General features: G+C 39.1%; 1 protein-coding gene across 1 annotated transcript; it reads right to left on the bottom strand.

Annotated features, from left to right (window-relative positions):
* Positions 1-1,367: 1,367 nt before the first annotated feature.
* On the bottom strand, positions 1,368-14,095 carry CRYAA (crystallin alpha A). The gene is made up of 3 exons (XM_070750500.1): positions 13,895-14,095; positions 12,280-12,402; positions 1,368-2,485 (listed from the first exon to the last, which is right to left on the bottom strand). Exons 1-3 carry the CDS (start codon positions 14,081-14,083, stop codon positions 2,276-2,278), a joined length of 522 nt encoding a protein of 173 aa, XP_070606601.1. The 5' UTR covers positions 14,084-14,095; the 3' UTR covers positions 1,368-2,275.
* Between the last annotated feature and the right edge of the window lie 242 nt (positions 14,096-14,337).

Genomic DNA, 14,337 nt, shown 5'->3' with positions numbered 1-14,337 from the left:
GCGAAATAAGTGCCCCATCAAATAAATACAGGTAATCCATGACTTACTACAGTTCATTTAGTGTCTTTCAAGGTTGCAACAGTGCTGGAAAAAGTGACTTACATCCATTTTTCATATTTGTAAATTGTGAAAAATGTTTTTCACATTTGTAGCATCCCTGTGGTCACGTTTCACATTGGGATGATTGACAAGTGGTTAATATTCATGACGGTTGCAGTGTCCCAGGGTCACACAATCCCCTTTCACAACCTTGATAAGCAATGTCAATGGGGAAACCAGATTCGCTTAGCAACTGTGTGACTAACAACTGCAGTGGTTCGCTTAACAAGGGTGGGAAGAAAAGACATAACATGGGGCAAAACTCACTTAACAAATTTCTCACTTTACATAAATTTTGTCTCACTTGTGGTTGTAAGTTGAGGACTACCTGTAAAACTGTTGGGAAATAGTGAGACAGAACAGGGCACTAATGGGTGCCAGAAGGTAAAATGTAGGAGCCTAGGTATCTTTGTAGGGAACAATTGAAACAATTTCTGCTTCTTTTGTTCTTGCATGCTATGTCTGCATACAATACAAAACAGCAAAAGTTACATTGTGTTAGTGTAATTCACATTTTATCATTTTGACAATATAACAGATAATTTAGACCATGTATAGATTTTGATATATTTAGTGTTTTTTCAGAATATTTTTTTCAGTTGTTATTCATTTGTGTCATGGAGATACAAACCCATCATTTTATTTCCTGGTGATTATTGTGGAGAAAATAATCTGTTTGAAATCTTCCTGTAAGTATGCAGTGACTGCTATGGTGAAAGTGTCTAAAATTCTAATTTTGCATGCAAGCTATTAGAAAGCATTAATCTAGAAGAAAAGCCCATGCTTACAAAATTCTTCAATGAATTAGCTTCCTTCTCTACAACACCCTCAAGTGCCTCTTTACTTTGATGAGCATTTCAGCAGCTCTGTAGTTATTGACATGTCCCTTATGTTTTTAAGAGACAGACTGATACTATATATGAGAAGGAGCCATGAGTTTGTTACATTGCCAGAAAGAAGCTCCAAATAGCAAACGGATATACTTATAATATTTATAATCATTATAATAAAATATAGTATTTCAATTGTAAATATTTCTATGCATATGAATAATAAATACAGAACATATGCAAGCAAAATGATGACCTTGTGTAATTTTAGTGTTATTGTTTCTTTTTGGGGGGCAATGTGCATGTGATTTTGTCACATTTAGTTCACTGAATTCACGGAACCAAAAGTGAATGCAATTTTTTAAAAAAATGCTGAGATCTTGCTCCTTTGGCCTAGTAAGATAAATGAATATTCTTGAAGTAAGCAGAGGAACTGTATTGCATTTGTCTCATCTTTATTTTTAAAATGCAAGCTTCTAAGGAGAATGGAAAAGAGAATGGAGGAAAAGGAGTAGCTTATTTCACATTTTCTTTATTGATTGCCACTGGCTGGAATTTCAGGTTGCATGCTAGATATCAGTAAAATAGATCGAACTATATTAGAAATACAGCAAGATTAAGGGAGGTGGCATATACACTGCTGACCAGGGACAGCTGAATACAGGTTTGAAGCTTCTGAACTGTGATGGATCCTGAAAGGCCTGCAAAGAGGCTCATCTGTGCATTAGTGGCTCTTACGATGTCATTGCTATGGATGTTGCAGAGGGAAAGTGTTTGTTTCTTTTTTAAAAAAATACACTTTTAATGAAGAAAATGATAAAACCCTCCAAATACTATGAACGCCTCCATTTTTTAAACTTAAAAGTGGGCAGAGCAAATGAGTTGCAACTGCCGGCGCCACCCTCCTTCTCAGCTAAGCTCACCTCTGCTCCTGCCTCTTCAATTACTTTAGAAGACAACAAATCTGTATTCTTGCTTTCGTTGCATCAGTCTTCATTGACTTATCGATGCTTTGACAGCTCATGTTGCCAACCTGGCCCTGTGTTTGGGCTCGACGGATGTTATCAGATGCAGCCTGACGTTTAGAACCCTTTCAGCAAGAATACAGAAGGCTCTGGAAGATACTTCATCTTCCTTGTCATCCTACAAGGTGTATGAAAGTGGGGGAAAGTGTAGGCTAAAGCTTCAAATCCTCTAGCTGCTCATCCAGCCCTCATTCCTTCCAAGAGAAGAATGAAAACAAAAAGAAAACCTCCTAGACGTTCATTGATATCTATGTAAGGGTGCTGTGAATGAGGCCTGAAAGGGGTGGATAGCCTGGATGCTTCAGCAGTAGGAGGTTCAAACTAAGAAGACTGAGCTGAAGTCGGCTTCTCTTCACGGGATACAGGAATGGGTCTCTCGCTATGGCCGGGCTCTGTGACAGATTGAACCTTGGGAGCAGAAAAGGTTAGCATGCCATCAGTAGACAGAGAGCAAGTGATGGCTGATTGATCGACAGTGGAAGGAAGACGGTATCGACGATGGAATTCACGGGAAATGTATCCATGATCATCCTGAAGTGAGACACAACAAAAACAAAAGCAAAACAAAGCTCAATGGCATTAAAGGGTATAGTTAACAGGCAAGTCCTTCAGAGTCGGTTGCTCTGTAAACATCGGCCTGGTGCAGAACAGAGTTACAGAAGCAGAAATGAGCCAATGTATGTCCCCTCCGTATTGTTCATCCTTTCCCTCCCTTTTTCAAAAGCAGATTGATTTCATCGCATGATATAGACCAGTGTTTCCCAACCTTTTTTGAGCCACGGCACATTATTCACATTTACAAAATCCTGGGGAACATTGAGCGGGGGGGGGGGGGACCTAAAAAAGTTTGGACAAAAAAAATCTCTTCCTCCCTTTTGCTCTATTTCTCTCTCTCTCCCTCTTTCTCTCCCTTCCTTCCTTCCTCTTTCTTTCCCTCTCTCTCCATCCCTCTTTGTTTCTCCCTTCCTTCCTCTCTTTTTTGCTCTCTTTCTCTCTCCTTCCTTCCCTCCCTCTATGTCTTTCCCTCACCCTCCTTCCCCCCTCTTTCTCTCTCTCTCTTGCTTTTTCTCTCTCTCTTGCTGTCTTTCTCTCTATTTCTCTCTCCCCCCTCTCTCCCTCTCTTTCTCTCTTTCTTGCTATCTCTCTCTTTCTTTCTTTCTCTCTCTCTCTCTTTTTTGCTTTCTCTCTTTCTCTCTCCTTCCTTCCCTCCCTCTATGTCTTTCCCTCACCCTCCTTCCCCCCTCTTTCTCTCTCTCTCTTGCTTTCTCTCTCTCTCTTGCTGTCTTTCTCTCTCTTTCTCTCTCCCCCCTCTCTCCCTCTCTTTCTCTCTCTCTCTCTTGCTATCTCTCTCTTTCTCGTACACCACGCCGCAGAAGCGGCATTGGGCAGTAGCCGTGGGGCGGCGGCAGGGTGGTTAGCTGTGAGGCGGAGCTCCGGATCGGAGGCACCGACGGTGGCAGCTGGATGTGTTGCTAGATGGCATACATGCTGGCGTTGCGCTGGGCATGGGCGTGGGGCTGGAGCCTCCGTCCCAGCCCAGCCAGCAGGCAAGTGCCAGCCATACAATGCCAGCATGTATGGCGTACAGCAACATGTCCAGCCACTGCCGTCGGTGCCTCTGTCCTGGAGTTCTGGCTCGCAGCCGACCAGACTGCTGCCGACCAGCGGCTACTGCCCAGTGCCGCTGCTGCCACTGCCCTCCCGCCGCCGCCGCCCTCCCGCTGGGCCCCAAAGCTCACCTGAAACTCCAGAGGGCATACTGGTTGGGAAACACTGATATAGACCAATGATGGCGAACCTATGGCACAGGTGCCACGGGTGGCATGCGGAGCCATATCTGCTGGCATGCGAGCCATTGCCCTAGCTCAGCTCCAACGTGCATGTGTGTGCTGGCCAGCTGATATTTGGCTCACACAGAGCCTCGGGGAGGATGTAGGAGGGTGTTTTTACCCTCCAGATGGCCTCCAGGAGGCGGGGGAAGCTGTTTTCGCCCTCTCCAGGCATTGAATTATGGGTGTGGGCACTCACGCATGAGCAATAGCACTCGCCAAAGCTCTTTCAGCACCTGAGGAAAAAAAGGTTCGCCATCACTGATATAGACAGTAATATATTCTATACAAAGCTGTCTCTGAAGGGATCTTCATATTGCAATTGGTGAAAAATGCAATGACCTGCTTCTTCGCTAGTAGTACCAGTCACCAGAGCACATAACACCCATATTGCAGGCCCAGCATTGGCTACCTGTATTTTCCCAGGTGCAAATCTGAAGTGCTCCTGCTAACTGTAAAGCCTTAAAGGGCTTGGAACCCAGGTTTTTGAAGTACCGCTTTCCCCAGCTAGGATCAACCAATCCTGTATGGTCATTCCAGGAGCAATTGAAGTTTCCCACTTCCATGATGTGAGAGCCAAGATCATGTTTATAGCCCTACTGTATAATATGGCTTCTTCTATGAAAGCACACTAATCCTTTCCTTAACATCACTTCTGAAGATATAAAGACAGCACAGACTGATTTATTTAACCAATCCTTGTTAACAGGAGAAGTTCCTGAGGATTGGAGAATGGCCAGTGTTGTGCCTATTCACAAGAAGGGCAGTAGAGAAGAAGCTGGTAACTACAGGCCAGTTAGCTTGACATCAGTTGTAGTTAAAATGATGGAGACTCTACTCAAAAAGAGGATAAATCAGCACCTAAAAAACAATAACTTATTAGACCCAAATCAGCATGGCTTTACTGAAGGCAAATCATGTCAGACTAATCTCATTGATTTCTTTGACTATGTCACAAAGGTGTTGGATGAAGGTGGTGCCGTGGATATTGCCTACCTGGACTTCAGCAAAGCCTTTGATACGGTTCCACATAAAGAGCTGATAGATAAATTAGTGAAGATTGGACTTAATCCCTGGATAGTTCAATGGATTTGCAGCTGGCTGAAGCGTAGACATCAGAGAGTTATTGTTAATGGCGAGTATTCTGAGCAGAGTCAGGTTACAAGCGGTGTGCCACAAGGATCTGTTCTGGGTCCTATTCTTTTTAATATATTTGTGAGTGACATAGGGGAAGGTTTGGTAGGGAAGGTTTGCCTATTTGCCGATGACTCTAAAGTGTGCAATAGGGTTGATATTCCTGGAGGCGTCTGTAATATGGTAAATGATTTAGCTTTACTAGATAAATGGTCTAAGCAATGGAAACTGCAGTTTAATGTTTCCAAATGTAAAATAATGCACTTGGGGAAAAGGAATCCTCAATCTGAGTATTGTATTGGCAGTTCAGTGTTGGCAAATACTTCAAAAGAAAAGGATTTAGGGGTAGTGATTTCTGACAGTCTCAAAATGGGTGAACAGTGCAGTCAGGCGGTAGGGAAAGCAAGCAGGATGCTTGGCTGCATAGCTAGAGGTATAACAAGCAGGAAGAGGGAGATTATGATCCCACTATATAGAATGCTGGTGAGACCACATTTGGAATACTGTGTTCAGTTCTGGAGACCTCACCTACAAAAAGATATTGACAAAATTGAACGGGTCCAAAGACGGGCTACAAGAATGGTGGAAGGTCTTAAGCATAAAACGTATCAGGAAAGACTTAATGAACTCAATCTGTATAGTCTGGAGGACAGAAGGAAAAGGGGGGACATGATCGAAACATTTAAATATATTAAAGGGTTAAATAAGGTCCAGGAGGGAAGTGTTTTTAATAGGAAAGTGAACACAAGAACAAGGGGACACAATCTGAAGTTAGTTGGGGGAAAGATCAAAAGCAACATGAGAAAATATTATTTTACTGAAAGAGTAGTAGATCCTTGGAACAAACTTCCAGCAGATGTGGTAGATAAATCCACAGTAACTGAATTTAAACATGCCTGGGATAAACATATATCCATCCTAAGATAAAATACAGAAAATAGTATAAGGGCAGACTAGATGGACCATGAGGTCTTTTTCTGCCGTCAGACTTCTATGTTTCTATGTTTCTATTTCCTGAAAAAAATTGATGGGATTTTTTTTGGTATTACTATCATTAATTTTATTATAGTATTGTTGTTTTGTTGAATTGGAGAAATTCCATTTAAATTTTGGGGATCATATTTTAGATTTAACTTTTTATTTTTATCTTACTGTGTACGTTATAACTATGTATTTGTACCGCAATTGTTTTAATTGCTAGCTGTAAATTGCTAGGAATCCCTGACAGATTCAGTGATATACCTGTGCAATAAATAAGTACATAAAATATTGGGCTGTTTTGGACATGTTCAGTTAATGTTAATATACGTAATTTAAGGCTTTGGGCATTTCCACACAAAGGGACGTGCAATACTTTGAAAACAACTGTACACCTCTATGTAGATCATCCCTGTACCTCTGTAGACTTTTCCACCTGATTCTGGAATGGAGTCTTTCTCATGTTGAGCCTACAGTTCCTTCTCAAAGAGCAGGAAGCAACTATGGCCAATATGATTTTTGCACAACTCCAGCTAATTTCCAAGTTGTGCCCATTCTTTCAGGCAGTTGCTCACATCCTTAGTTACTTATCTCCTAGTCACCTCAAAAATGGACTTGATGCTCTACATGGCATTTGCTTTGAAGACTAGTTGAAACAACAGCTTTTAAATTCCTTACTCCACCAGACTTGAAATACTGGGATTAGACAATTTACAACTACGTTGCCTCCGATCTGAACTAAATGTAGTTCATAAAATCATATACCAAAATGTCCTTCCTGTTGATGACTACTTTACCTTCAACCGCAGCGATACACGAGCACGTAATAGATTCAAACTAAATATAAACCGCTCCAAACTCAACTGCAGAAAATATGATTTCAGCAATAGAGTGATCAATGCCTGGAATACACTACCTGATTCTGTGGGTTTTTTTCCCCAAACCCCAGAAACTTCAAACTTAAATTGTCTACAGTCGACCTTTTCCCATTTCTAAGAGGTCTAATGCACCACTGTGCCTACTGTCCCTGTCCTATTGTCCTCTTTTATCATTATTTTTTTACTTATGTTTATATAAACTACTACTATCCTGTACATGTTTGAGAAACTAAATAAATAAAATAAATAAAATCTTGGGGTATGTATAAATGAAATATGTATTTTACTTCAAGCTTGAAACAAATCATTCCATCTGGAATACTACATCATAAAATTTCAAGCTGTCTGTAACTTTGAGAGAGCAAAATCCGTGCCAGATAAAATGTTTTGCAACCTTTTTTTTTCACCACAGGATCTCAAGAATAGGAGGGACGCGACTTCATGTTGAGGGCTACCAACAAGTCAACTTGAGAAGGCGAATGAAGAAGATGATAAAATAACTTTCTGCTAAGGGGAAATTTACCAATAGAAGAGAGTGATTCAGGGTTGAACTGTGAAGTCCTTGATGTTCTCAGAGCTTGAATGTTTTATTGCAGACATTTCATTACCCAACTAAGTAGCATCTTCTGTGTGCTAGAAGGGAGTGGAGTTTGCTTTCTCTTTACTGTATATACAGTAACTGCCTTGTCCAGGGGCCCAGGGTCCAAATATCTGGATCCAAACTTCAGCTTCTAGCCTTCTGGCTATGCCTGGCAGACTAGTTGAGAATGATATTGGACTAGTTGAGAAACTACTGTATATAAACAAAGAACAAATGTACTCCCTTCAAGCACTGAAGATGTTATCTAGTCAGCTAATGAAACATCTACAAGAAAACAACCAAATTCAGAGAGCACCAAGAATGCCATAAGGAAAGATTTGTTTCATCATCCTGTGCTGTCTTTCTTCAAGTACAACTATATCCTTCTTCCTTTGCATTGGGGATGGGAGCTTATGCTATTTTTTTAAATAAAAAACAACCTGGTTATTAGCCTGACATTTTCTAGCTTTTCTAAACAACATTTTCTAAACAACAACAATTAACTGACTGATGGACAGACGGACTGATTGTGTGCCCTCAAAAAACAATGCGTAGATCTTAATTTCTTGCACATCCTTTTCAAATCAATTAGGGAAGGGAGGGAGGGAGGGAGGGGAGTGGGGGGAATGCCCAAACTGGTGACATGGAAAGCCACCTTATTCTGAAAATAGAGACTTTCCACACCTGACTGCCACCATTTACATTCTAATGTAAATTATATTAACATTTTCAGTAGCAAAAAAAGTGTCATGCACAGACATACACAAGCTGATTTGAAAGGCTGAGCAGAATACACAAAGGTAAAGTAACAGCATGCTGCAGTTTTAAATGCACTTGAATCTCTACAAACAAAAGAACCCAAGAAGACATTCTGAGTATGATGGTAAAGACCAAAAACTCAGCAAGCCACCCAAAGTTACTTATTCCCTTTTCAATGTAATTGCAATCATACATTTCCAAAGAGCCATTGCTAAAGAATCTGAAGCAAGCCAACATCCTTCACACATTTCAGAAAATAAAAGATAGCTATGTAGATTGATGATTGAGCTTAGGTATGCATATACACTTTGCCCTATTGATTGTGGGTGGCTTTGAAGAGCAAGACTCCTACACTTATACAGGTTCTGAACCACAAATCAGCAGGAGCATGGACAGAGGACATCCACACTTTTAAGCTGAGTAGGCCAGATCCATGTTGTATTACTTTTTCTCACTTACATTTCACTTGAATGACAGTACGAAGGGTGAGGGAATGATCAGATCCCAAATGGTTTCTTTAAAATGCCAGCAGTATTACTCCAAAACTCCATTCTCAGACCATACTACCAACCCTAAGCCAATAAGTTCATGTCTGGTCTATCTTGCTACACTGGCCTAGGAAGGAAAATTCCAATAACAAGAGGCAAGTCAATTTTTAACTTCATCGTATAAAACAATACAAAACACTAGAAATGATCTTATTGTGTTTTACACTTGAACTAAAACTCATGAAGCATATGCATTTTGTTTTGAGCATGAACTGCTCAAAGCAGCCATTTTGAATTTAACATGTTTTAAACAACCTTACTAAAATACAGTATATTCAAGGTCAGCCTTGTAAGTCTTGAGATAGACATTGCTGTACTGTATTTGAAAAAAATCAATTTCTAGATTCTTAACTCTAAGGAACCATGCTAACTTATAAAAGCAGGGTCTTTGCAGTTATTTCAGTAGTATTGCCCATCAGATAATGGAGTTCATTGGCACCCTTTTTCTTTCATAATGTGCCCCCTACAATAAATGTCCAGGGATAATATTTTAAGGACAAATAATTCACTTAGTCCTAACTTCATAACTCCTTATATGAAAAAGGTTCCTTTCTTTCATCTTTCCCTGTCTCATACATATTCACAAATATACGGCCCTGATACATGATCGAAACATTTAAATATATTAAAGGGTTAAATAAGGTTCAGGAGGGAAGTGTTTTTAATAGGAAAGGGAACACAAGAACATGGGGGGCACAATCTGAGGTTAGTTGGGGGAAGAATCAGAAGCAATGTGAGAAAATATTATTTTACTGAAAGAGTAGTAGATGCTTGGAACAAACGTCCTGCAGACGTGGTTGGTAAATCCACAGTAACTGAATTTAAACATGCCTGGGATAAACATATATCCATCCTAAGATAAAAATACAAGAAATAGTATAAGGGCAGACTAGATGGACCATGAGGTCTTTTTCTGCCGTCAATCTTCTATATTTCTATACAGACTAGGACAGTGATGACGAGCCTTTGGCACGTGTGCCACAACTGACACATGGACCCACATTGGTGAACATGTGAGCTCAGGTCTGGTGTACGCCAGCTGATTTTTGGGTCTCCTGGACCACTGTAAGTTGGGAAACAGGCTGTTTCCAGCCTCCAGAAAGGGTGGGGAAGGCCTGTTTTTTGCTCTCCCCAAGCTCGAGAGCCTTTCCAGGAGCCTGGGGAGGGCAAAAACAGCTTCCCACCCCACACACACCCAGAGGCCCTCCAGAGGCCAGAAATGGCCCGTTTGGAAATTGGTAAATGGGTCATTTCTGGCCTCTGGACGGCCTCTGCAGGGGGTGGGGAAGGCAAATAGACCATTTTCTGTCTCCGGAGGGCTTCTGGGAGGGAAGGCCGTTTTCACCCTCCCCAGACTCCTAGAAAGGCTCTGGAGCCTGGATAAAGTGACAAACAGGCATGTCATCGCATGCCAGGAGCGGGGGCCGGGAGTCACATGTGCGGGAGGTGCATGGAATTATGAGTCTAGCCATGCACATGACTCCCCTGCACACCAACCAAAAAAGGTTCACCATCACTCAATTAGAATCATACTGTGGGAGTATTTTGCTTCTGACAATGATTCATATTTAGATTAAACCAAAAGTGGAATAAAGATTTATTGATTGATTTAGGAGGTATATGTGGCAACATGTTTATGTGGGAAACAATAAACCATTATAATCACAACAACTAGAAATGACAGACACTTAGAAAAGAACAAAATATATTACAACCAGTGAAGGGCTACCAAAATTTTTACTACCACACTGTGGTATGGTGAGGATGCCATGCATTTTCTTTCATCTATCTGTGCAAATTGGGTGCTCTGGGGTGGAGCTCCATTTTTCGCTACCCTATTGTGTTCCCCTCCCCGCATCCGGGCAGCAGCCCACCCCTGATCACAACCCTCTAGGCGGTAATTTTGACCAACCTATTTCCAAATACAAGGAAAAGGCACATTTTAATGCCTTTCCAAAGACCAGCAGGATGGGGTCTTCAATTTAAATGAATAAGGTCATTTAGATAAAAAACATAGTGCAGGACAAATGTAATTTTCTCATCTCCACACAAGACATAAAGCTAAATACTTACATAGTTTGAGCTTGTTTCTTTTTTATTTCCTTTCTCTTACCACCAATCTCTAAAATTACTAGATTTTAAGCCTTCTAAGAAAGGGATGTGAATCCTACTTGGCACAGTTTTATAACTTTAAGGGAAATGCTGACTTTAGAGGTTCATATTTTCACATAGCAAAGTGTAAAATTCTGGATTTCCACATGAAAACCAATAGATTTCTTAGGGTGGGGTGGGTTTTTTTTGTTACCTACTGAGTATTTATGTTACTTATGACAGAGATGGATAGTGGTTTTTAATTTATTGTTTGTTTACTTATTTATGACATGTGTCTAGGTCACCTAGCTTGAAAATAACTGCTTGAAAATCACCTAACTTGAAAATAACTGCTTGTCCTCAGTCTGTAAAGTCTGAAGTTTTGGAAAACAGCCACGAAACATCTTTAAACTGCTTAAGAAAAAAATGGAAAATATACAGAGTTCATAAATTTCCTCCAAGTAAGTCATCTTTTTCTTCTCACTATACTTTTACCATTTGGATTTTCTATAACAATCCAATTAAAATTATAAAAGAACACACAGATCACAAACACAAACAAATATCTTATACATTTTGGTGGATTACAGTCTACTTTATCATATTTCATTACATTGTGATCCACCAAAATTTATATTTTATTTCTTCATTATTTTTGCTACGTACGACTAACATACTATAGCTACTCCTCTAGAATCTATTTAAAGTTTTGAAAACTTTTTCAATGATACTTTATTTTTTAAACTCTACTATACATTTTGGTCTTTCCCCAATGGATAATGCAGCTATTCACCCCTGACAGTATTTGAGCACAAACCTTTTTCTTTGAACCCCAGACCACATTTTTTATTTAGTCAAAGATCTTTCTCCATTTATGTCTACCGCTTTCCTAATATGAGGAGGAAAATATTTTTTTAAAAAACGCCAGTAATCAGAGTTGGAAGAAGACTTAGAGGTATTCTAGTCCAAATTTGAAATTATTGGCGTTATGGCTCCTTTTCATGATGATAGTCCAACTCTGTTTTAATACCTCTAGTACAGAAGTTACTACCTTTTAAGTCAGTCTATTGGAAAGCACTTTCCATAGAAAATGTCAATTGGGTAGCTTATAATAAACATTCCTAAAACTTCTAGCCACTGGTATTAGTCCTACATAATGACTGTACGACTGTAACTGTGTTGCTTGTATCATTACAAGGTTCATAATATGATTCAATTGCTTATTTGTACCTGGAATATCATTAATTGTTGTACCTTAATGAACTTATCTTTTTTTTATGTACACTGAGAGCATATGCACTAAGACAAATTCCTTGTGTGCCCAATCACTTTGCCAATAAAAGAATTCTATTCTATTCTATTCCATTCTATTCTAACATTATCATCATATCTTATCATACAATCTTTCCTGGAGCAGATGCACAATCAACCTCCTTTACCTAAATTGCAGGTGTTAATATCAGGTGAATGAAAATAGTTTCTTTGCATTTGTAACATAATGGAAATTTTCATTATCATTCTTCCTTACCTGTCTCTCATTGTGTTTGCCATGAATTTCCACAAAGTCCTCAATGACTTTCACACTCAAATCTTCAGGGGAGAAATGCTTTACATCCAAAAAGACAAGAAACTTGTCTCGGTCAGATCTCACCTGGAATGAAATAAAGATCACACAAACACAGACACACCCAAGAATTAAAATTAAAATTATTAGCAATATTAGGTGATTAAGTTATTATTTATTCTCTTCTCTCAGATTACATGCTAATATCCTCTGCAATACAGTTTATAAGAACAAAATATCTGAGCTTTTGAATAGCCTAGGGCTAGGGCTGGTTGGAGATGAATTGATTGAGCGGGTGCTAAATACCTTATTACAAAGAATTTTGAGTTGAGGAGCTTTTGTGCTAGCAAGATTTTAAAAATAATTTGTATATAGAAAATATGGTAGAAGACTACTGTAACATATTAAATTAAAATGAATGTATGGACAACATTTTTATAGTATTTTTGCCTTTCCTCACCTTATATGAGTCTAGATGACATGGTCTTTGTTTCTTGCTATTTGGAAAACTTATGAAGGTGAGAAAGTGTATACAGGAGGAAGGAGGCAGGAGAAGTTATACATCTTTAAGTACTATTTTAAGATTGATATGTTAAAATGACAAAATTGATTTATTCAAAGCATAGGAATTAATATGCTAGATAATATACATTTTGGATTTCTATACATTCCTACAGAAAAGCTGCCTCCAATGCATTTTCAGGGTTCCTTTCATTTCACATTAGGATCATAGCACTATTCACTTAGTGGTTTGGGCATTCATCTAATTGGTGAATAGGTTTTTTTTTCATTTCCATCAAATCATTTAGTGCAAATTGTAATTCACTGACCTTAAATATACATATACGCATAAATACTTCAGCAATCTTAAAATTTCTCACTGGTTTTTAAAATTAACCACTTTGTCATCTGAGTTCTTGCTAGCTTGTTGACTTGTATTATACCTAACTTTTCAGAATATGTAACAGAAGAAAGAGTACACATGTGGCATTTCAAATCTGACTGTTCTGAACATATTTTATCTTTATAAATGGTTGGAAGGCTATTCTTTCATATAGGCCGCTATAAAGCACTCTGATCATAACATGCTTAACATTTTCTGAAAAAAACATACAAGGTGCAATACTAACGTTTGAACGTGGATTTATTTCTAGCTACAAAAAAAATCATTTAATTTTAATACAAATGTCTCACACACAAATATCTGCTTTCAGCTAACCATGTATATATGTATTCCAGTCCACATTCAGCAAATATTTAACTTATTAAGAACAAATATACTTCTTCCTTTCAAATTATCATCACAAGACACCTGCATTACAGTTTAAGTATTTGATAACAAGAACATTCTGCTATTGTTTTATGGGTATCTAACCTGCCTATAGTATTGATAAGAATGATTAAAGTCTGGAACAATTTCAGATCATGTTATTTGCATTTTTGCAAACTATAATAAATCTTACCACATTCTAGTCTCTAGCCAGTGTTGCCAGAAATAAAAATCCTGGTGGTTTAGTGTTGCTTTTAGGAGAGATCTTTAAAATAGTTTAATATATTGAGGTATATGTTGAGGTCTTACCTCAGAAACACCTGAGTCCAGCAAAGTACGGAAGAAAGATTGCCTGTAGTATGGATTGATGGTAGAAGAAAACAAAGGCAGGAGATCATATTCAAAAAAACCATCTCCAAAAAAGTGGTCAAAAAAGCGGCTTGGAATTAAAGGTCCAAGAGCTCGTTTGAACCAGGGATGCTGAATGGTAATATCCATGGTCTTTGCTGTGGCTGCAAGCTTAGAAGTGGGGGAAAAGATAGTGCAGTCACTTTGATGATAGTGAGGTCTTAGTTGAACCACACTGTGGGATTATGGAAAACGTTCCTCTATATATACCACTTTGGCAGAATGAAGGCATCAGCAGGATTTCTGGAAAGACATGATCTCATTATGAAGGTCAATCTGGTCAGCAGAAATTGTAGGGACTGACCTGGGAGTGACAGTCTCGTTAGATTCAGTGCCAGAGGGCT

The sequence above is a fragment of the Erythrolamprus reginae genome, chromosome 4 (genome assembly GCF_031021105.1).
Source record: "Erythrolamprus reginae isolate rEryReg1 chromosome 4, rEryReg1.hap1, whole genome shotgun sequence".
In the NCBI taxonomy this organism is placed as follows: domain Eukaryota; kingdom Metazoa; phylum Chordata; class Lepidosauria; order Squamata; family Dipsadidae; genus Erythrolamprus; species Erythrolamprus reginae.
The sequence above is the reverse complement of the archived record's forward strand: the minus strand, read 5'-3'. Positions and strand labels throughout refer to the sequence as shown.